General features: G+C 41.3%; 2 protein-coding genes across 5 annotated transcripts in view; one reads left to right on the top strand and one right to left on the bottom strand.

Moving 5' to 3' along the window:
* Positions 1–10056, bottom strand: part of PSME3IP1 (proteasome activator subunit 3 interacting protein 1) — a 30408-nt gene extending 20352 nt beyond the window's left edge. The window contains exons 1-2 of one of the 3 annotated variants that reach the window (XM_070399072.1): positions 9840–10056; positions 9076–9197 (exon numbers count right to left, since the gene is read on the bottom strand). The gene's annotated coding sequence lies outside the window, so the exon portion shown is untranslated. The remainder of the gene's footprint in view (positions 1–9075; positions 9198–9839) is intronic. The other 2 variants (XM_070399071.1, XM_070399073.1) reach the window with 2 other exon arrangements.
* A 233-nt stretch (positions 10057–10289) lies between these two features.
* The window catches only part of RSPRY1 (ring finger and SPRY domain containing 1), a 30250-nt gene continuing 17360 nt past the window's right edge, over positions 10290–23179 (top strand). Inside the window, exons 1-2 of one of the 2 annotated variants that reach the window (XM_070397963.1) lie at positions 10290–10431; positions 21611–22115. In XM_070397963.1, the coding sequence (XP_070254064.1) occupies positions 21766–22115 (350 nt within the window). In that variant the 5' untranslated portion in view covers positions 10290–10431; positions 21611–21765. Of the gene's footprint in view, positions 10432–10617; positions 10769–21610; positions 22116–23179 lie in introns of those variants that run through there. The other variant, XM_070397964.1, reaches the window with a different exon arrangement.

The following is a 23179-nucleotide window of genomic DNA, read 5'->3' as shown; positions in this document are numbered from 1 at the left end:
GCATCTTTACTCTCATTATACATTTTTTTAAAATGAAAATCTATCCTATATAAGGCTAATATGCAAATCGACCAAATGGTGGAAGGACTGGTCGCTATGATGTGCACTGACCACCAGGGGGCAGATGCTCAATGCAGGAGCTGCCCCCTGGTCGTCAGTGTGCTCCCACAGGGGGAGTGCTGCTCAGCCAGAAGCCTCCACGGCAGCACTAAGGATGTCCAACTGTCGGACATACCCCGAGGGCTCCTGGACTGCAAGAGGGCGCAGGCCGGGCTGAGGGACCACCCCCCCTGAGAGCACAAATTTCGTGTACCAGGCCTCTAGTATATATTTAAAAGGCTAAGTGACCGACTGTAGGTCCATCCGACCAGCCCACACATATGATGTGCACTGCAATTTAAAAATAAACGTTGATGCCAAAACCGGTTTGGCTCAGTGGATAGAGCGTCGGCCTGCGGATTGAAGGGTCCCAGGTTCGATTCCGGTCAGGGGCATGTGCCTGGGTTGCGGGCACATCCCCAGTGGGAGATGTGCAGGAGGCAGCTGATCGATGTTTCTCTCTCATCGATGTTTCTAACTCTCTATCTCTCTCCTTTCCTCTCTGTAAAAAAAAAAATCAATAAAATATATTTAAAAAATAAAAAATAAAAATAAACGTTGACTAGTGCATGTGCAATATATATAAAGCTCTCGGAATGGATATTATTGAAATCCCCCGTGAAGTGATTTGTAACGGATCTATTATTGAAGCTACTTTGGAACTAGTATATCTATAGGTAATATTAAAAATATATCTAAACATGTGATTCTTTGTCCTAAAAACAAGCACGTTCATAAATTAAATGAAGAAATTTTGGATATACCTGATGGAGATTTTCACACCTATATGAGTGATGATTCCATTGATTCAAAATGGATGATGCCGAAAAGGAAAATTTTCCCACCGAATTCCTTAATAGTATTACTCCTTTGGGAATGCGGAGTCATAAATTAAAATTGAAAGTAGGTGCAATCATCATGCTACTGAGAAATCGTAATAGTAAATGGGGTCTTTGTAATGGTACTAGATTTATTATCAAAAGATTGAGACCTAACATAATCAAAGCTGAAGTATTAACAGGATCTGCTGAAGGAGAGGTTGTTCTGATTCCAAGAATTGATTTGTCCCCTCTGACACTGGCTTCCCATTTAAATTAATTCAAAGACAGTTTCCTGTGATGCCAGCATTTGCGATGATTATTAATAAATCACAAGGACAAACACTAGACAGAGTAGGAATATTCCTACCTGAACCAGTTTTTGGACATGGTCAGTTATACGTTGCTTTCTCTCGAGTTCGAAGAGCATGTTACGTTAAAGTTGTAAATACTTCATCACAAGGGAAATTAGTCAAGCACTCTGAAAGTGTTTTTACTCTTAATGTGGTATACATGGAGATATCAGAATAAGTTTAATCAATTTATCAGTCATTGTTTTTATCAATATTGTTTTTATATCATGTTTTTGTTATTTTTATGTCATGTTTTTGTTGTTTATTAATCAATTTATATATTATTTTCATATACATCTTACTGATTTTCTTTCATCTCTGACACTTCTATTATAGAGAAAGAGCGAATAGTGATATTAAAATATTTGTTCTAATTAATTTCCTTTCAATGTGCATGAGTCCATACACTGGGCCACTAGTAATACATATTAATACTGGAAAAAAATCTTCCAATAGGCCAAAATAAAATCTAGAATCTTACATGCTTTCTTCTAATTTAAGAATTCAGAGACTCTTAAAATTTATTCTTATAACTCAAAATTAAGAAAGGAAAATCATTTATTTCATGACCTGCTGAGTTTCTGGAAAGAGAAGACACTACCTTCATTTAACTTTTACAAGGATCCCTGAAACTCAGGGACAAAGCCTTTAGGATACTTATCAAAAAGGGTTTGAACTTGAAACAGAAACTCTAGAGCAGCGATTTTCAACCGGTGTGGCACAAGAATTTTTAAAACATGCAATACCTGACTATTTAGTCAGGGGCACTGACCTCTTTTCCCTTAGATTGTCAAATAAAAAAATGACAGTAGCCAACACAATAGCTGTCCAGTGTGAATGAATCAAAATTATACCTATTTTTTTGTCAGATCAACAAAAAATATATATTTTTGGTGTGCTGCAGAATTTTAGTAGTTTATGTATGCAGTGAGATGAAAAAGGTTGAAAATTGATGTTCTGGAGAAATAAGGATCTTCCCACGAAATTCTTACTCTTTTTCTTCAATATCTTTCTTGTGTTAGAATTCAACTTCTACCCAAAGAGTTGAGTCTGTGCTGTTACCCATCTTTCACACACAGACACAAAATCAGGAATCATAGTTGGTTCATGAAAATAAGGCAAAAGCACAGCTCTCAATGGGTTGGTTTCCTGAAAACACAGTCAGCACTAGCTGGTCTGGCTCAGTAGCTAGAGCGTCAGCCTGCGGACTGGAGGGTCCCAGGTTCGATTCCAGTCAAGGGCACATGCCTGGGTTGCAGGTTCAATCCCCAGTAGGGGGCGTGCAAAGGCAGCTGATCAATGATTCTCTTTCATTGCTGTTTCTATCTCTCTCGCCCTTCCTTTATATCAATAAAAATATATTAAAAACCCACCGTCAGTCAAAACTAATGAATACTTATGAAAGTCTGCTCTTTAAAGCTAATATTATAATCCTGACATTCTCTTGATTCCAAAACAAGGCTAGGTGGCCACACCAATTATAATGAACTTGTGAGTTTAAAAGAGATAAGACTAAAACACAGGCTGCTTTATCCATCTCTTTCTTCTACCTGCATTCCTTCTGTAGGTCCTCATTCCCTGGCTCAACACATCCCTCTTTGCCTTCAATATAGCCTTCTGGCTAATTAATTTGGTCATCTGCTATGCTTGGAGAGGTCAAAGACAGGGACAGTACATGCTCATGAACAAGTGGCCATACTCCTGAATATTTTGAATATTATTCAGAATATTCTTTCTCCAGAAATATGCAGGTCTTTTCAGAATTCCAAACTTCACTGTCAATAAATACTGTCAAGAAATAAGCTTACCTTCACTACAACCCAATGTAATTAAAATAAATATATAGCGAACACCTTCTTTTCTGTCTTCTTACCAAGAGGGAGAGCAGGTCATGAAAAAGAGTATAAAAGACTCTAAAATCAAGAGGCTGTGGTTTGAAACCTGGTTCTGCCACTTACCCATTGAATGACCCTGGGCAAGTCACTAAACTCCTGAGCCTGTTTCCTCACCCACAACTGCACTCACCAAAGGGGACTGAAAGAATACTGCACAACATAAATCTTTTGTGAGAATAAACACATAATTCATGTAAAGCACTTCAGTGTTTGGCACATGCTTAAAGATGCTCTGAAAGGCCTGCCATTACTACAAAACACTACGCTAAGCTCTGGACAGGCTGTGGGAGTGAGAGAAATACTGTATGCACTCGTAGGGGAGACATACATAAATCAGTGACATAAACAATCCTGACACCTGAAGTGGGGAAGGGATCACGTCAAACCGAGAGGAATTAGACATATACCCACACTCCCTTTTTCCTTGCTTTCTTATATAAGTTCGATTGTTTCTACTTCCTAAAGACCTCTTTTTAATCCACTCCTTTCTTTTTCTTTTTTTAAGAGAAGAGTCCTTTGCTTTCTAATCTATCCCTTTCAGGGCCTACTCTTGCATGGACTACTGTAATACCATTCCATTAGTCTCCCTGTTTCTACTCCCAGCCCTATCACAGCCATTTACACCTCTACTACAGCACTTACCCATTCATTTTATCGTTCATGACTGTTCCATCAGCTCTTTGTATCCACAGTGTAATAAGCACAGTGTCTGGCATATATTAAGCATGTAATAAATACTTACTGAATAAACCAACCATAGAGGATTGGAAGAATTTAAGTAGGGAAGAATGCTCTCACATAAATATTTCTAGCTGTTGTCTGATGTAAGTTTTAGAGAAGGGTAGACATAAAATAAGTGTTAGCTGAGGCTTCTATGTCCCATGGGAAATTCTATTCAAACACCATATGATTTGTAAAGTAGGAAACACAGGACCAAAAATTAAATCACTTTATTATAATTGATGTCTTCTTCAAGAATAACTCTCATCACTCTCACTTCATTTCAACTGGTTGAAAAATGCTTTTGCACGGGTTATTAAGTATTTCCCACACAAAGAGTCCAAAATTCATTCACTGTTTATTCTGCAATAGGAAGGTGATGAGTACCTACAATTCATTTACCTCCTTCTGGAAATGACAGAAAAACCGGAAGTTAAAGTATTTATTTCTAATTCCTACTGCCCAGCTAAATTTGTACAAGTCTCATTTCTCTCCTTTGTTTGCTAGAATAATTGAAAACAAAACAAAATATAAATAAATAAAATCTTAGGGCCCAACTATAAAGATTCATGTGGGAATACTTGTTTTGTCCTGTGTTTAATTTTAGAAAGAATGTTGTCAACGTTCCTTTACTCACATAACTTTTTTCTTCAAGGTGACCAGAGTTAAAAGATCAAACTTAACATTACATTATTTTAAAAAGAAATAAGTTCTTCAAAGAGGGAATTCATGGAAAAACCATACCAAAATCACTTTGTCCAAACTTAAAAGTTTCAAACTGATACAAATAAAGAACATAGTTTTCACATTTGCTTGACAGCCAAAAAAACAAAGTTCTTATATTTCAAGCCAAAGTAACCATAATACACTGATCTACTGTGTTTGCACTGGAGACTGTGGTATTTAATTTCCAGGTTTGTGGGACAAAATGGGCTTAGTGTCTCACATGGCATGACACACAAGTTTTAAGATACAAAATTTACATTGCTGCATGCAAAAATAATTGCTATTGCTGAACTAAAAAATTATTCCACTTAGCTAGTGCCATGATAGAAGCTAAAGAGATCTGGATTCCTATGGAATTAAATTTTGTGATGGCAGACTACTTAAGTGTTTGCAGCACTGACCACCATACACCCTAATTCTAACATTAGTTAGCAAGTGTAAAAATACATCAGAGGAATTCTGTGTTAGGGTGTTCTAAAGCTTCTCTCTTTGAGTAGCAAAAGCAACAGGACAATACACTTTCCTTTATTTCAAGAGGAAGGGTGAGGGAGAGAGAGTATCAATAATGAGAGTGAATCATTGACTGGACTCCTCCCGCATACCCTCCCACTGGGGATGGAGCCCACAACCCAGGCATGTGCCCTGACCAGGAAACAAACCATGACCTCCTGGTTCATAGGTCGACACTCAATCACTGAACCACACCGGCCAGCCAATACACTTTCTTTTTGTCAATATAGTTAAGCGCTGCTCTTTCTACATTTCTACCCTAATGTTCAAGTCACAACTATGAGGAATTCTCCATCTGGCAAACTCAACTATATTTCAAGTAAAGACTGCTTTCTGGCCATAAGGCTCTTCTACCACCTACAGTCATTTAGATCAAGCCAATTTTCCCCGTATTACAAAACTTCGGAGAATGACAACTACTAACAGAGAACACTGTTAGCATTTATTAGTAGACAAAGTAATCTTCACTCTTCTAACAATGACGCTTATTTAACATACCCCAGTACCAAAGGAAACTAAAAGAACCTAAAAATGAGGGTACAACATAGCAATTTAATTCATATTTAAAATTTTTATTATGAAGAACAATTGGTATAACCTTCTAATCGTCTAGGCATCTAAAAAACACATGCAATAAAGTTATTTTTTGCCATAGCCGGTTTGGTTCAGTGGTTGGAGCAATGACCCATGGACTGACTGAAGGGTCTCGGGTTTGACAATCCTTGGATCCCAGCCCTGGATGGGGCTCATGAGGGAGGCAACCAGCTGATGTGTCTCTCTCACATCGATGTTTCTCTGTCTCTCCCTCTCCCTTCCATTCTCTCTTAAAAAAAAAAAAAAAATCAATGGAAAAAATATCCTCAGGTGAGGATTAACAACAGAAAATTATTAAAACAAAACAAAACACTCAACACACCTATATATGCATTCGTCTTCCCGTAACATGAGAAGTGAGTCTCATTTATATGTGCATTTACCTGAACTCATCTATATGCACTGGGAGAAAAAAAGAGAGAGCTTAAATTATTGGTTCCCTTAGCTGATCCTCAGTTCCCTAGTTCATGCGTGCCACTCAGTGTATAAACACTTCCCACACTGTGTATGAGTCTAATATTAGTTGTATCTGTTACACATTGTGACTCCTAAATGTAAACCAACTACTTCATCTGGGGCTCACAGGGAAAAAAAACAGCATCTGTTCCAAAGCTGGAGGAAACCTGGCCATGCTGGAATTTTGCTGCGCTGGTATGCCTACATCCATCATAATGCTCCCCTAGATTTTCGAGGGTAGCTTTGATCATTTTGCATCTGGGCTGGCTTTGGAACCTAACCCACACTAAGTCATACCTCCCCTCCCCCAGGCTTTATATAACTCCTCTCAAGATCAAATTTTTTTAAAAAAGAAAGAAGTAAAGGCTTTGCATTACACAACCACACATAAGGTCTACTAACTCATTCAGTTGTATTTTTGAAGTCAATTTTTACAGGGGACCTATTACGTGGAAGGCACAGTGCTAGGCACTAGCCTGGCGCTCAACTATTTAACAAGTGAGGAACTCGCATTCAGCAAGAACGAAGGTTGGCACATGAGCAATTTAGAAAAGCAGAATAAGAGTAAATGCTGTAAGAAAATAGAAGCGTAGAAGTTCAGAAAAGGGAGATTAGAAAAAGCATGAGGGAAGCTTAATTTTGATAGTAGCTGTGACACTGCAGTGAAAAGTGGTGGAAATTTGAGGAATACAAAGAAAAATAATCTGTAACTCGAGATTGCCAGAAATCACAAATTTCACATTCCAAAATCAAAACGAAAGGAAGGGTGCTTTCATTTCCAGAAACAGTGAGGTAATTGACACCAATCCTGTACTTCTATGATAAAAAATAAATTAAATAGTGTTAGCCGGTTTGGCTCAGTGGATAGAGCCTGTGGCCTGAAGAGTCCTGGGTTCAATTCCAGGCAAGGGCACATGCCCAGGTTGCAGGCTCCCATCCCCAGTATGGGGTGTGCAGGAGGCAGCCAATCAATGATTCTCTCTCATCATTGATGTTTCTATCTTCCCCTCTCCCTTCCTCTCTAAAATCAGTAAAAAAAATGTTTAAAAAATTAATTAATTTAATTAAATAACTGGAAGAAATTTCTAAAATAATTCTTAAACAGAAAAGTTAACAAGATAGTAAAGAATTTGCCCAAACCCTAGCTGGGTTGGCTCAGGGGACAGAGCATTGGCCTGCAGACTGAAGGGTTCCAGGTTCAATTCTGGTCAAGGGCACATGCCTGGGTTGCAGACTCAGTCCTCCGTAGGGGCGTGCAGGAGGCAGCGATCAAGGATTCTCTCTCATCATTGATGTTTCTCTCTCTCTCTCTCCCTTCCTCTCTGAAATCAATAAAAATATATTAAAAAAAGAAAAAAGCCCTAACTGGTTTGGCTCAATGGATAGAGCGTCAGCCTGCGGACTGAAGGGTCCCAGGTTCGATTCCAGTCAAGGGCATGTACCTTGGTTGCAGGCACATCCACGGTAGGAGATGTGCAGGAGGCAGCTGATCGATGTTTCTCTCTCATCGATGTTTCTAACTCTCTATTCCTCTCCCTTCCTCTCTGTAAAAAATCAATAAAATATATTTTAAAAAAAAGAAAAGAAAAGAATTTGCCCCAAATCCAAAACCAGAAATAGAGCCATTATCCAAACTTGTTTTCATCCTAAGGGTTTCTCTGACCTTAATGCTGTTGTTTTGGTGCCTTTGTGAAGCAAAAGAAACTAAAGCCCAAATAGGATGTGAAGTCTGATAACCATCTATTTATTTCTCCATGTTAACCTGGTACGCCAAAGAACTACACCTTCAAGGTAAAAGTGAAGTGGGAAGAAAAAGAGCATAAATAATGAGCAACAGAAACAGACTCAAAGGGAATTCAGACAGTAGATTTAAAACATTCAGATTATAAAACAACTACACTTATCATGTGTAAAGAAACAAAAACCAAGCCTCAAAATTAATAGCAGGGAACAAGAAGCTGTAAAACCGTGGTAGAGCACATTTAAAAAGACCAAATAGAACTTCATGGAAAAAAAATGCAGTAACTGAATTTAAGATTTCAATGGATGAGTTTAATTACACATTAGAAATAGGTTAGAGAATTAACGAAAAAGAAATTATCCAGAATGTAGTATAAAAGAAATAAAGTGAGACGAGAACAGAGTAAAAAGGTCTATGTTAAATCAGTTAAAAACAATGGGGCAGAAGCAATAGATGGATATAAAATGGCCGAGAATTTGACAGATCTAATGAAAGACAGTAACCCACAAATTCAAGAAGTCTAACACCAAACAAATGCAGAAACCCAAAGATAAAGACTGAACAACCTTTAAAACACCCCACAGTGAAGAGTGAAACAGAGCCTATTTAAGAATGAAGTGGGATCCAAAGGTGATCCCCCAGTGAGCACACTGCAATTGCTTAATTCAGCTGCCACCCAGGTGTAATTCCACTATGGCTGAGCTGAGCCTATGGCTGAGCCAGGCACTTAAATTACTTTGTTTACCAGATATGTGGTTTTCCATTTCTGAAGCGGCATCTTGGCTCTAACCAAACATCAAGATTCTTAGATGGTGAAAGGAAAGACTGCTAACCAGGTAGAAGGTCTTGAGGTAATTCTTCCTCTCTAAAAACCACAAAGAAACTGCCCACTGGGGTAAAAGGCACCCAGACTTCAGGTGAGAAAGATTAACTGGCCATCCTCTGCTTGCAGACCCTTAAAAACTGTTAACAGCTTAGCTCAAGCTGCATTTGAAAGACTATCTATATAGATGCTGCTTTTATCTCAGCTCTTGTATCAAAAAGGAGTCAACGCGCACGGACTCCTTTCCAGGATTTCAGAAGCACTGTCCTCCGAACCATTTTATGGGGTCCCTCTGAACACAGCAGTACACCAAACAGCTGAAGAAATCAACACGTCTTACCTCGCAGCTGGTACCCAAGAAGTCATTGGGAAATCTGACCACCAGGCCGGCACCTGGTTTCCTGCGTCCCACTCCAGACCTACTCAGTCAGACTATCCGGGGATGGGATGGGGTCCGAGAATCTGCATTTTAAAAGGGCCGCAGAAGAGCTTGTTTTCTACTAGTTCAAGAACCACTGCTAAGTCCGAACAGGTGTCCTCCTTTAACCCCCGGGCGGACGTTGGCTTCCACGTGGGCCACCAACTCTCCAGCAACGTGCTTCAACTCTCGGTCTCAGTTGCTTAAGTTTTCTGCAAAAACGAGCACGCTCCAGCGACTGGTACTTGTATATAATAAAAATGTGCTTCCCGTCTTACATGTTGTGAAAACACCATTTCCAACCAGGCCTCCCCACATCTCCCGAGTAGCCGGGAGCCGTTCTGAGACCTTAGGAATAGAGCCCGCTCCTCACCTGGAGCCTCGGTGGCCCCATCTCGTAGAGAAGGTGCAGGGAAGCCAGCAAGAAGCCCAAAGTCCCCATTCCGCTGGAAACGGCCAGGTAACCTCCCCGACTCGACCTGGAGGCCACCCCGCGGGCTCCCTCGGCCCCCCCTCAGGCTGGGTTCTGCAAACCTCTGGCCCCGGCGGCCAGGAACACTGGGCGAGTGCACAGACTGAGAACAGGCCTGGCCCTAAACCTCAAGTCAGACACAGCCCCCCATCTCCTCGGCGAAGAAGCTGGAGCCCGGGTCTCGCAGCCTGGCCCGGGCCCAGGCCACACTCACCTACCGACGCGCGGGAGGCGGGACACCCTCTCCTCGGTAGCGCTCACCCCCGAACCGCCAACGCCAACGCCGCTTACTTTTTAGGGGTTAAAAAAAAAGAAAGAACAGAAAAAGAAAATAGCCTTTGCTTTTGTATTCCTTTTGACCCTTCAGGGCTTCCTGTTCCTCGCCGCCACAACAAAAGTCCACCCCGCTTCCGGCGGCGAAACCCAATCCGCGACTCCCTTCCTCCTCCGGAGTCCGCTGGAAATCCGGTGCCCGGAAAGCGGGCGGGAGACACTGGATTGGGCCATTCACCCCTAAGCCAGCGGATTGGCCAACTCGCGCCTGGGGGGCGGGCCGGGCCGTGCGATCACGTGGTGCCTCCCAGGAAAGATGATTGGTTGTCAGGGAGAGGGATTGCCACCGAGGAAGGGGCGTTTCCTAGGGGACTGAAGGAGGGCCTGGGGCGGTACGGAGCGGGGGTGGGCCCGGCACGTAATGGCAGCGCCGTGGCCCCGCGTCCATCTTTACCGCTCTCTCGGACCTGTCACAAAGGAGTCGCGCCGCCGCTGCCTCCCCCTCTCTCGATCGGACCTGGGAGCTGGAGCAAGTCAGTGCCGCAGCCCAGCCGCCGTGCCCCGGGAAGCCCCTGGGGACGCGGAGCGGGGGGAAGTCCGAGGGCAGGGGACGTCTCGGGGAGGGAGGGGACCGTCCCCGAGTCTGCGGCGGGAGACCGGACTGGGGTCGGGGGAGGCTCGGGGAAGGGGCCCCGGAAGGGCGGCGTTTGGCAGAGCCCGGGAAACAGCCCGGAGATTCTCCACGGAGGCCCGCGCGGAAGGCGCCTGAAGAGGTTCCTGGAAGAGGGTGTTCCCCCTTTAGGGGGATGTTGACCGGAGGAGGTGCTCGGGGGTCGCCCTTCTGAGAAGGCCGCGGCGAAAGGGGCCCAGGTGAGAGGCAGGCAGCTCCCGGGAGGCTCCTGACATTTTAGGAGGGCTCTCGGGGGTGTCCGGGGCGGAAGGGGCCGATGGGAGGACGCTCTGGGAGGGTTTCCTTTTGTGGAGTTTGAGGTTTAGGTGGCCCGGGTGCGAAGCAGACATTCCCCCGGGAGCCATAAAAATGCCGCGGGGTGGAGAGATGCCTCCGAGAGAGAGAGGGGGGCTAGGAGTCTGGAGCCCGAGCTAGCGGATTCCCGGAGGCCCGACGTGGAAAGCGGGCAAGGGCCTGGGGAGAGGGGCTCGCCGGGCGGTTCTGGGAAGGAGAGACCCCGATCCGCGGGAAAGCCTCGGGGAGGATCCGTGAGCGGGTGGCAGGAATGGCCAGCCGGTCCCCTCGGAGCCTGACCCGGGGTCTTAACCACGGAATCCAGCTGCTTCGGGGCTTCGTGCAGGTGGGGTGGGAGGAGTCCGTTCCCACCAAGGCTCCCTGCGCTAGTCTAGATCCAGCTTTGGCCCCCTCCCGGCTGCCTCAGTTTCCCTGTCGTTGGGGGAAGACATCGAGGCCGAGATGGTCCCCCGAGACTGCAGTGCTGCCCTTTCAGAACGAGGCTCATCTCCTCGGAGTGATGCACTTTGAACTTTTAAGGGCTGGACGCCTCAGACAAGTGACTCCACCAACCCAGGTCTGTCCGGTAACGTCACGCGGTGTGGCAAGGACTGTGATTGTGCCACCTAAGGGCCTGCTGTTGAGGAAGGAAAGTGGAGGCACCTTCTAAACCAAAGCTTGGTTCAGCAGTTCTCAACCTGTGGGTCGAGACCCCTTTGGGGGCCGAACGACCCTTTCACAGGGGTCGCCTAAGACCATCGGAAAACACATATATAATTATATATTGTTTTTGTGATTCATCACTATGCTTTCATTATGTTCAATTTGTAACAATGAAATTGGAGGTCACCACAACATGAGGGACTGTATTAAAGGGTCGCGGCATTCGGAAGGTTGAGAACCACTGGTAGATGGAAGGGGTTCGCTTTCACACAGTAATGGTCGATCACTTTGGGAGCCACACGAGACCGAAAGCGTCCAGGTTCACAGCTGCGTAGGTCCTATCATACTCCAAGCCCAAGGTTTCAACCCCTGCGGCGATGGGGGTGGAGGGATTCCCGGTGTTTGCTCGGAGTTTTAATTTACTCTGAAATGCTGGTGGTGCTGGCAGGAGGCAGCCCTAGAACATAATCTTTTTCCTTCAGGAAGTTTGTCCGCTGACCGCTGACATTTTCTTCCATGTAATTTCATCTCAATAGTGTAAACTACCTCCCCTTTTTTCATATATATATTTGTTGTTTGTTTGTTTGTTTTCATGGCCTTTGGATATCTACAGGTAGGAAATCTTTCTTCCTTCCTCGGTTGTGATTTTGTAAGTGAGACTTCCTTTTTCCTCCATGGAAATGATGCCTTCCTATAGTAGTTTCAAACTAAAGATGAGCAAGTGCTTTTAAATTCTCCTTCCACAATGGTTTATTTTCCACCACTGATAGTTAGCGTTTGCATTTCCTGGGGTGACATCCTGCCGTGTGGCTCCTCTATGAGGTGATAAGACACTTGTGTCCAGGTGTGACCTTTTCCTGATGTTTCGTTAGTGGCATTTGTTAGAGTTGGTTTTCCAAATATTCACGAATTGATGATTTTTTGAAGCTTGTTGCTTTTCAACAAAAAGCTGACTCGTGCTTCCTGTTTTTCTGGTCTTACATTTCATGGGTCTTTTCAAAAAGAATCACTGTGGTGATTTTGTAAGATTTCTCATTTTCCAGGATACACGTTGTCCTGACCTACTGCCTCATGTCTGTCTGTGACCTGCTTTTGGCTGTTTACACAAACCCTTCATTATTTCTGTACTCCGTGATTATTTTTAAGTTATTGATTATAGGAAGTGTCCTAGCATACTCTATGTATGTGGACTTTTTCTGCTTTGTCAGCAAAATAACTTTTCACTTAGTAAATTGGCTAAGAATCAAGAGGAAATAAAAACTTAACATTTTGTATAATAGCCTGCTACTCTGTAGTGAATAGGGAAGAACAACAACTCTGAAGTATGTTTTGGCAAGAGAACAACAAAAAAATCGTTGTGGGTTCCTGAAGTGCATTTACAACAGTTTATTTCAACTCATAAGCTTAATTCAGTCTGTCAAGAATTGCCTATACCAGTGATGGCGAACCTATGACATGCATGTCAGAGGTGACACACAAACTCATTTTTTTGGTTGACTTTTCTTTGTTAAATGGCATTTAAATATATAAAATAAATATCAAAAATGTAAGTCTTTGTTTTACTATGGTTGCAAATATCAAAAAATTTCTATATGTGACACGCACCAGAGTTAAGTTAGGGTTTTTCAAAATGCTGACACGCTGAGCTCAAAAGGTTCGCCATCACTGGCCTATACCTTTCCTAATAATAATTTGTTATAATGAAAGGAGACGTCACGTTGCATCCTTTAAAATACAACTCTCTTGGATACTCTAATAGCGATTTAGGTTGAGAAGTTATTAGGAATTCTTGAGGACGGAAATCACTACTTTAAATTGGACATTTTCTGCTTTGTGGTGGGATCTTTATAAAGTAGGAGGTGATAGCCACCGGGTTGCACCACAGATGGGAACCACAGTGGAACCAGTAATCTATTTCAAAAGAGTTATTTGGGGGAAGTAAACTCTCAATTTAGCTTCTCTCAAATATTTGATATTTTCAACGCATTTACCATTGAAATTGCATGGTTACCCTCCTCTCCCCTCCCCGCCCCCCCTCCGTATTCAAATTAGAAAATTGAAAAATAGAATAGTCAGGAAGTAGTGAACCAAAACTTTGGCCACAGCCTTTAGGAGACTTACAAGTTTTAGGAGTGTAAAAGAAAGAGCATTTTCCCTTTGGTTTATCTATTCAATAAGTCAGCTTCTGAAATGGTTATCTTGCCAATCTTTATGGTTAGAAAAAAAGCACATATTTGTTATACTTCACTCTCAGTGTCCATTCCAAAAGGAAATGCTTGCTTGCTGTATTTTTTTCAGCAAGCAAGAGCATGTTTAAGAGCATATTTAACTGTGGATAACTGTGATACATACAGGGCTAAATGAGGTAAAGTTAATCTTGTAAACAGTGGGGGACTCCCCTTTCCCCCTTTCTGAGCTTTTGAAAACTAAGAATGCATTTAAGATAGCAAAGAATTGATGCACTCCTTAAGTTTGTTAAGGAATGAACCCTGCTCATAGCTTTCTTATTGCTTGAAATTATAGTTTCCAGGCATAATTTCATGGGTCCTATACACATCAAATAGAAGGCTTGAAATACCTTACTTGGCCAGTTTATTATTACCTCATAGTTTAATGTTGCAGTGTTAGCTTATTCTCACCCCTTCTCCCTTCTGAAGAATCACGTTTTTTCTTCAGAGATCCCTTGGTGCCTTGGTTCCCAAAGTCTGACTCCTACCCTGCCCCACCCACCTTGTGGGAAGAGCAGCTCCTTTTTTCCGATTCTTATTGCTTCATAGTTATTCATACTTACACATGCCTAAGGGCTACTTATTCATAACCTACCAAGTGAATCATTAAGGGTTGCTAAAACATGGTGTTCATAAACCAAAACCAGCACACCAGAGCTTACTGCTGTCTGACACCTTTTTCTCCCAGGACGCCTGGCCTGGGAACCTTGGCACCGGGCAAAGCTGCTTGCGTGTCACGTGCGGAGAGGGTTCCTTCAGTCATCAGAATGGTGCTTATTTTCCATGGCGCTTCCTCTTGTGGTTTTTGGTGGTTTTGTTTTTCAGCAGAACTACTATTAGCTTCGTTATCAATTTAATTTATAGGCGTTTGGTTTACCTTTCACTGTGGTCAGGATATTTGTGCCAACAATCTCTGGCTTATAATTTAAGACATGAATGTGTGGCAATGCAAATATAAACCCTCCATACCCCTTTTGCTAATGCTGATATGTAGTCACCTAAAAACTTGCTTGGACAGAAATACTTGATGTTACTAATTTCCGTTTCCACTGGAAAAATGGAGGAATGAGGCCTGCTCCTGGTGAACCCGATGATCCTTTACCCGGAGGCTTCACTGGCGGGTATTACGTTATAGGTCGGGCACTCCGGGTGTTGTCTATTGCTGTCCTTCGTCTCTTTGCCAAGAGCATGAGGGACCTTTTTTTTCCATCTCTGCTCAGGGCCTGGCATGTAAGCATTATAATCATATTTATTGAATGTTTTTTGTTTTTCAAAGTGGTTAGTATTTTGGAAACATTCTCTACTTTTACAGATTTTAGAATAAATTCACTTAATGTCGTTATGGAATACCTTTTAGCTTCTAGGTATCCAACTGAGTGTTTTCAGACACCATTTTAAGTAGATTTCATTAAGGAAAGTGTTGCTATCCATGCTGTTTATACATTCTGTTTGCTTCTCTTAATAGTAAACAGTTTTCTATACTAGAAAAACCCTATCCTTCAGATTATGAATCATCTGTTTAAATAACACATCTGTATGAGTTCCTATTATTTTGTCCCCTGGGGGGGAAATCCCGAGCACGGTGGAGTGTTATGTTTTTCTCCTTTGTGCTGCAGCCACCATTAGCACTTACCTCAGTTCTTCTGTAGTGTTTCCTTTTTGGGTCCAAGGCAAAATTTTCAGTCTTGAGACCTGGCAGGGATTATTTACTCCTCCTTTTTTCTTTCTTTCTTTCTTTCTTTCTTTCTTTCTTTCTTTCTTTCTTTCTTTCTTTCTTTCTTTCTCTCTCTCTTTTTCTTTTAACTATTATTTGCTTTTGGGAATTTCTTAATCTATCCCAGCCCTAAATTTTTTGAATGCTGAAAGAATTCGTCTTATGTTTCATATAAGACTGTATTCTATAATTAATTCTTTTTAAAATACATTTTTATTGATATCAGAGAGGAATGAGAGGGAGAGAGAGATAGAAACATCAGTGATAAGAGAGAATCATTGATCGGCTGCCTCCTGCACATCCCCCACTGGGGATCAAGCCCGTAACATGTCCACCTATGAACCAGGAGGTCACAGTTCAATTCCCAGTCAGGGCACATGCCCAGATTGCAGGCTTGATCCCCAGTATAGGAGTGCAGGAGGCAGCTGATCAATGATTCTCTCATCATTGATGTTTCTATCTCTCTCTCCCTCTCCCTTCCTCTCTGAAATCAATATATATGTATGTATATGTATATGTGTGTATATATATACACATATATACATATATATGTATGTATTTACATATATTTTTTTAAGTTGACTATACTTTAGAAAAATAAAAGCAAAATAAAAATAAGAGCAAATATATTTCTGGATAAGGCTCTCTGTCTTGATAGGGTTTGAGTTACACAGGTTTATGTATTTGACAAAATTCTGCACGTATATGCATAGCACTTGTACATTTCATTATATGTAAATCTAACCTCTAAAAATATATTCAAGTCTGGTTAGTGATATGTATGCTGAATTATTTAGGGGGAAGTATACTGATGCCTGCATTTACTTTGAAATGCATAAAAAAATGAGATGGATGGATGATGGGTAGAGATGGATAGATATGTGATAAAGCAAGTATAGTAAAATGTTAATGGTAAAATCCAGATGACGGGTATGTAGGTGTTCACTGTAAAATTCAACTTTGCTGTGTGTATGAAATTTTCATAATAAAAGTGGGGGCTAACAAACATGCACAAAGAACTATCACTTATAATACTATCTTAGGAAAACATTTTCTAATGAGAGAAAATCATGATCATTTCCGGTGCATTATCTATTGTTACTTTTTATACTCTGTGATTTAGCCTTGACGGGTGAGAAGTGAATTGGAAAAAAATGCTGCATCCTGTAACACTATTTGGGAATGATGAAGAGAAGATGACAGCAACAGTAATTTCACGCCCACAGTTTGGTTTTTATTCCTATGGTCATTTATTTAACCAGCCTCTCCTTTCTTGGCAACATAATCCTGAAGTCTTATTTTCAAAGAAAAGAAAGTGTTCTTAATGTCACTGAGCTGTATTATGATCGAATGCAAGCAAATATTTGAAGAGCTGAATCATTGATTCCTGGACCATTTGTTAGAGAGGATTAGACCAGTTGGCCAGATGTCTCTTGTGGTGAGCTGTTTCTGTGTTTTGAGTACCAGACCTCATTGCTTTAACACAAAACTTATTGAAAACCCAAGTTTGATTTTTTTCCCCTCTCAGAGCAGCTTTATAAAATATATAAAATACAAAAATCTAATAAATCATAAATAATATAGAAGGGGAAGGAATAGTCTTTACTTTCTTCTGAAAAAAAGAGTCAATCCAGGCTGGTGTGGCTCCTTTGGTGGAGCGTCATCCCATACACTAAAAGTGGCAGGTTCAATTCCCTGTCAAGACATATACCCAGGTTGCACACTTGATCCCTAGTCAGGGCATGGGCGGGGCAACTGATCAGTGTTTCACATCAACATTTCTCTCCCTTCCTCTCTCTAAAATCAATTTTAAAATAGAATAAATCAAAATTAATACTACTCTTCAGAGAAATAGATTCACAAAGGAAATGCTTGATTATAATTATGCTCTTGCAGAAAAATTGCTATGAACAATTTAATGACTTAAAAAGCATTACCATTTAGATGGTGAGAAGTCTTTCTGCTAAGCAATGGCATCTGGGGGTATCATCATCATTAATACAATCGATAATTGCCATATCAGTTGATGATTGCCATGGCCGCAGATTTAATAGTTGTGTGTGTTTAAATTTTGTGACTAGCTTGTCTTTGGTCTCAGATGGACTTGACTGACCATCTAATGCTAAGTAGTCTTCAAAGTTAAGGTGAAGGATGTAGGCATTACAGGTTTACATAATCTCTAGTCTTATTCATTTTCTCCTTCATTCAGTCTGTCAACCCTTGGATGACCTTGCAAGGTACCATCTAGGTTCATTATGATGCTCCATAGGGTAGCTCTGGTGAGACATATGGGGAGCTGTTTTACTCATTGTGTTGCTGTGCATTGTACATAATGACTAATGGAGGTAACTGTGGTCTAGTGGGTATTTTGCTGACCACTCCAAATATAGTCACAATTCATTTTCCTGGAAAGAAGGTTAACTTTTTTGAACCCAGAAGAATCACCCATTCGTGTTTCAGTTTGTCCCATCATCCAGTCAGTAGTAGGTCCCGCCTACTGTGCCAGTTCTTTGTTAGGTTCTATATGCAGTGATTTCCAGACCTGGTCCCAACAGAATCACCTGGGGAGCTTCTTTTTTTTTTTTTTTTTAATATGTTTTTATTGATTTTTTTAGAGAGAAAGGAAGGGAGAGGGAAAGAGAGATAGAAACATCATCTATCGGCTGCCTCCTGCACGCCCCCCACAGGGGATCGAGCCCACAATCTGGGCATGTGCTCTGACCGGGAATCGAACTGGCGGCCTCTTGGTTCCATGTTCAACAGGTGAGCTACACTGGCCGGGCATCACCAGGGGAGCTTTTAAGAGAGCACTTGCTTGGACCACATCCTAGAAATTCTGACTCTGGCTATTTGGAGTGGAACCAGGAGTTTGAAAAGAAGTACCTAAGGGCTTTGAATGCTCATCAACTTTGGGATAATTAAGCTACAATCTCTTCCCAGGTGTAGTCTAGAAGTATAGCTAAGTAAAGGTTATTTCAGTACAAGGTAGATGAGTTCTAGAGAAGATAAACTATTTAGTTATCTTAGTGCTCTTTTTTAAAAAATATATTTTATTGATTTTTTAGAGAGAGGAAGGGAAAGGGATAGAGAGTTAGAAACATCGATGAGAGAGAAACATCGATTCAGCTGCCGCCTGCACACTCCCCACTGGGAATGTGCCCGCAACCAAGGTACATGCCCTTGACTGGAATCGAACCTGGGACCCTTCAGTCTGCAGGCTGACACTCTATCCACTGAGCCAAACCAGTTAGGGCTATCTTAGTGCTCTTAAGTCTTACTCCAGAGTCCCACCTCCCAGATTATTTTGTTACCTCTGATTAGCTAGGTCTCATTTTCTAAGAACATCTTGCATTTGGGGATCCTTTAAGTATAGGCACTGTGCCATTTGTTTTACAAGCACTGTTTGATTTAATAGAGAGAAAGAAGTGTAAGAAGTATTACTCTCTCCCTGTTGTAAAGTGTGTCTATAGTGAGGGTAATTAGAATGCTTAGCTGTCAACATTGCAGGCCGGGCCCTGTGCCCAATCTTTCTGACTGCAAAGCCCCTCCCCTGTGCTGTCGGTGGCCTCTGGCATCCTGTACCAGCTCTGGAGCCTGAGTGTTACTGTCTTAGAACAATGGCCCATATAATGCTTTTGGAATGAGATACAGCTCTCTACAGAGTAATTGTTTAAGTTCACGGCCCAGGCTTTTGCCTGAAGTATTTATTCACAGTTTGTTCTCGGAAAGTATCAGAAGTGACAGCCTTTTCCAGAGGAAGAGCTATAGGTTTTTAGTGCTGCATAAATCGGAAAGCTCATGCACTCTGCTTATTTATGTGCCCTGCCTTTGGCTGTAACTTCAAAAGCACTCGGTATATGCTCATTTCAGAACGTTTCAAAAGATAGTAGCTCATATTTTTTCCTTTATGTTTTATAGCCTTACCTTTGAAATGCCTCACAGCTTCTCCCACCTATTTCATCTCTTCTTTACACCGGGTCTTTACAGCTCATTCTTAAAAAAGAAAGTCTTTGGTTTTGAAATATTTGAAAACTTTTTTTTTTTTTTTACTCATTTTTCTTCTCTGACAGATTTGGTAATTGACATCATTTTCTGGGTTAAATAAGGAAAGTGACTTAGAAGAAATTGACCCAAGCTACACTTGAGTTCAATTTGGAAATAGAAAAAAAACAAAACCCACAGTTTTTGTCTTCTCACCTCCTAATTTAGTCATATTTTGAAAAATGCCTGTTTGTATGTATTGGATATCTTCCACTTACTTTGAGACTATCTAAATGGAGAGCTGCATAGATTATTCATTCTACATTCAGTTCATATAAGCCTTAGCGAAAAAGTTTTGGATAGAATAACATTTAAAAATTTGTGATCCGACAACTTTTTAACTCACTGCTTTCCTCACAAGCACTCCCAATACTTTTTTTTACTTATTCCGAATAGCTTCACAAGAGTTGACATTTTCTTTGGATTACAAAATCCGAATTTTTAACCGGTTGATTGTTAATCCGCACTATTAACCGGTTAATGATTAATCCGAATTTTTAATCAGTTAATGGTTAATCCGAGTTATTAACCGTAATAATTCGGATTTTGTAGTCAAAGAAAACTCGATAATCATCGAAAGTGCTTTATTCAAAGTAATGTCTATCGCCAGCTACACATTTCCCCCATCTTCCCGGTAATTTGTGGATACCATCCCGATAGAACTTTTCTTGTTTTGAGGCAGACCATTCAGAGACCCAGTTTTCCACTTCTTCGTACGTTTTGAAGTGCTGCTCAGAAAGTGCGTGTGCCATCCATCGAAACAAGTGGTAATCAGCAGGAGCAATAAAACAAAATAGCATACATAGCAAATCGCATATATATCTACATATGTGTAATTCCATCTATTGAAAAAAATCAGCATTATTAACTGGTACACCTAGTACACACATACTTTCTATCTCCATCTTATCTGTCTCTTTCTTCAAGCCCCACTCCCACTTATGAGCAATAATTAAACTGGACAAATGTTTAAAATAATTTGTTGCAAATCTGTTCAAATAATGGAAGTAATTTTTCTCTTGTTTCTAATCCCACCGAATTATACATTCAATTTATATTTATTCCTGAGCCATTGCTCAATACCAGAGGACTTAATTGTAAATAAAGCAAATGTTTAGTGTTTTCTGTGTCCATTTGAATCTTAATGGGTCCGAGTTTCCAGGTCTCGGCATGACTTTTTGCTACCAGCCCCATATCAGTCTCCTGCTTCTAAATCTTTCTTTCTAGACCTAACCAGGTTTTTCAGTTTAATGAAGAGCTAGTTCTATCATTAGGTTTTCAGTGATAAACATACTGTGTGGGATGAGAATGGACAGCCACGAATTTTTGGAGGACAGGGACCGTGCCTTGTTCTCCCAGGGCCAGCATGGTGCCTGACCCCAGGTGCTTGGTCAGTATTTTCAAAAACAGATGGTGCATCCTTATTCTTAACTGTGTAGCAGCTATGTCGTACAACAAACGGATCATTGTGAAAATGCAACCTTGTTGCGTCTGCCTTTCCCCAAACAGAATCTGGCTTAGATAACAGAAAAACTTTGTAACTACTTGTATGATTTCTGTAAATTCTCAAGAGAGCCTCTATGGGAAACCACTGTATTTGGGTAACTTAAGTGGAACGCCCTATCCTTTCATTCTTCTTGATGTCAAACGGGTGCTATCACAGTTTTATCATACTTTTTAACAACAAGCCTCTGTAATTAGATATTTTATTTGAAACATTAAATTTTCTCATACATGTAAAGTAAGAAAGGAGGCAATTGATTTTTTATCCAAGAAAGGAACCCTTGAACAACTGTACACATTTTTCTAATGTAGTTCTATATATAGAACCACACATACTTTTTAAAAAAAATCAATGGTAACTCCTAAGGTTTACAAGGATATGGTTTAGCAATCAATTTTATAATGTAATGATAACAATGATTGATTGTTCATTCTCTCATGCAGAGATACCTCTTTGAGTCAGAAACCTATAAAAATAACCAGAGACGATTCTTCATTGCAATCCCACTGTCTATGAAATCAAACTAGAAAAGTTCGAGTCATTGAATAGCCACAAACCTTTGGTTCATTTTCCTTTTGTTTTTTTCTTTTTCTTTTAGAACTGCTGCTGGATGACCAGGATTCCCTGTAACTGAGAATGTTGGAGATCAACTCTGCAACTTTCTTCAGCGTTCAGTTGTTAAAAACAGAGAGGATGCAAGTGTCTCAACCCCGGATTATGAAAACAATACTTGGAAAACTGAAAACTATCTAAATGATTGTCTTTGGTTGGGCCGTGTTCTTAGCAAGCAGAAGCCTTGGCCAGGGTCTGCTGTTGACTCTTGAGGAACACATAGCCCACCTCCTGGGGACTGAAGGTGCTGCTGCCGCCATGGGGAACTCCTGCATCTGCCGCGATGACAGTGGAGCAGAAGATAGTGTTGACACCCAGCAGCAACAGGCCGAGAACAATGCAGTACCCACTGTTGACATAAGGAACCAACCCCGGGATCCCGTTCGGCCACCAAGGAGGGGCCGAGGACCCCATGAACCACGGAGAAAGAAACAAAACGTAGATGGGTTAGTGCTGGACACACTGGCAGTCATACGGACTCTTGTAGATAAGTAAGTATCTGAGTAACAGTCGACCTCTGTGTAATGAAAAGTCATCTGCCAGGAACCATAACTCTTGGACTCCTTCGCTTCACAGGATGTATTCGCCAAGCCTTGAGCTCATAGAGCACGGGAGAATATTTTATTTTTCCTCTGGTGGCAGAGTATATTTTACAGTTGGGTGTTTTTACTTACTAACATTTACTCCCAACTGGAAACGTCTAAATATTTCTTTTTTTTTCTTTTTCTTTTTTGTCAATCCTCACCCAAGGATATTTTCCCACTGATTCTTAGAGACAGTGGAAGGGAAGGGGAGAGACAGAGAGAGAGAGAAACATCGATGTGAAAGAAATACATCAATTGGTTGCCTCCTGCACATGCCCTGACTGGGGCCTGGGATGGAGCCTGCAACTGAGTTACGAGCCCTTGACCAGAATCAAACCAGGGACCCGTCAGTCCTCGGGCCAACACTCTATCCACTGAGACCAAGTATTTAGTCTGACTAGGGCTGTCTAAATATTTCTATAGCAGAAAACACTAATTAAATCTGTGCTCTTTATAGGGAATATAGTAAATATGAAGTGAGTTTGTATTGCAGGCTACAATAGGAAATGGTTTCATGAAAACTCACTTTTATCCTGTCTACTCCTCTGACCAGAAATTCAGAGCATACCTGCACGCAACTTGTGTTGGCAACTTAAGAGCATAGATCAAGGAGTTTTCATCCTCCTCCCCTTTTTAATCTCCCTATTTGGTCCTCTTAGATTCATTTGGGAAAAGTGTAAGTTGAAACTGCAGGGCACACCTATACCTGTTTTGTGTTTCCCTCTGCTTTGTCTAACTCTTAAATACGGCATCTCAGATTGAATAATGGTAAAATCAAAGGGCATTGTTCAAACTGAAAAAACATTTTAACTGAACCACAAAGTTCAGTAGTTAGGAGCAAAAGTTTTCAAATTTTTGATGAACCATGATGGACCAAGATTCAAATTCTAACCCAGCCCCTTCACTAGCTACATGACACTGGGAAGTGACTTCTCTAAGCCTCAGGTTCCTCATCTTTAGAAGGGGAATAA

The sequence above is a fragment of the Myotis yumanensis genome, unplaced genomic scaffold, assembly GCF_028538775.1.
Source record: "Myotis yumanensis isolate MYYU_CA2020_CCGP unplaced genomic scaffold, mMyoYum1.0.hap1 SCAF_18, whole genome shotgun sequence".
NCBI lineage: Eukaryota > Metazoa > Chordata > Mammalia > Chiroptera > Vespertilionidae > Myotis > Myotis yumanensis.
The sequence above is the reverse complement of the archived record's forward strand: the minus strand, read 5'-3'. Positions and strand labels throughout refer to the sequence as shown.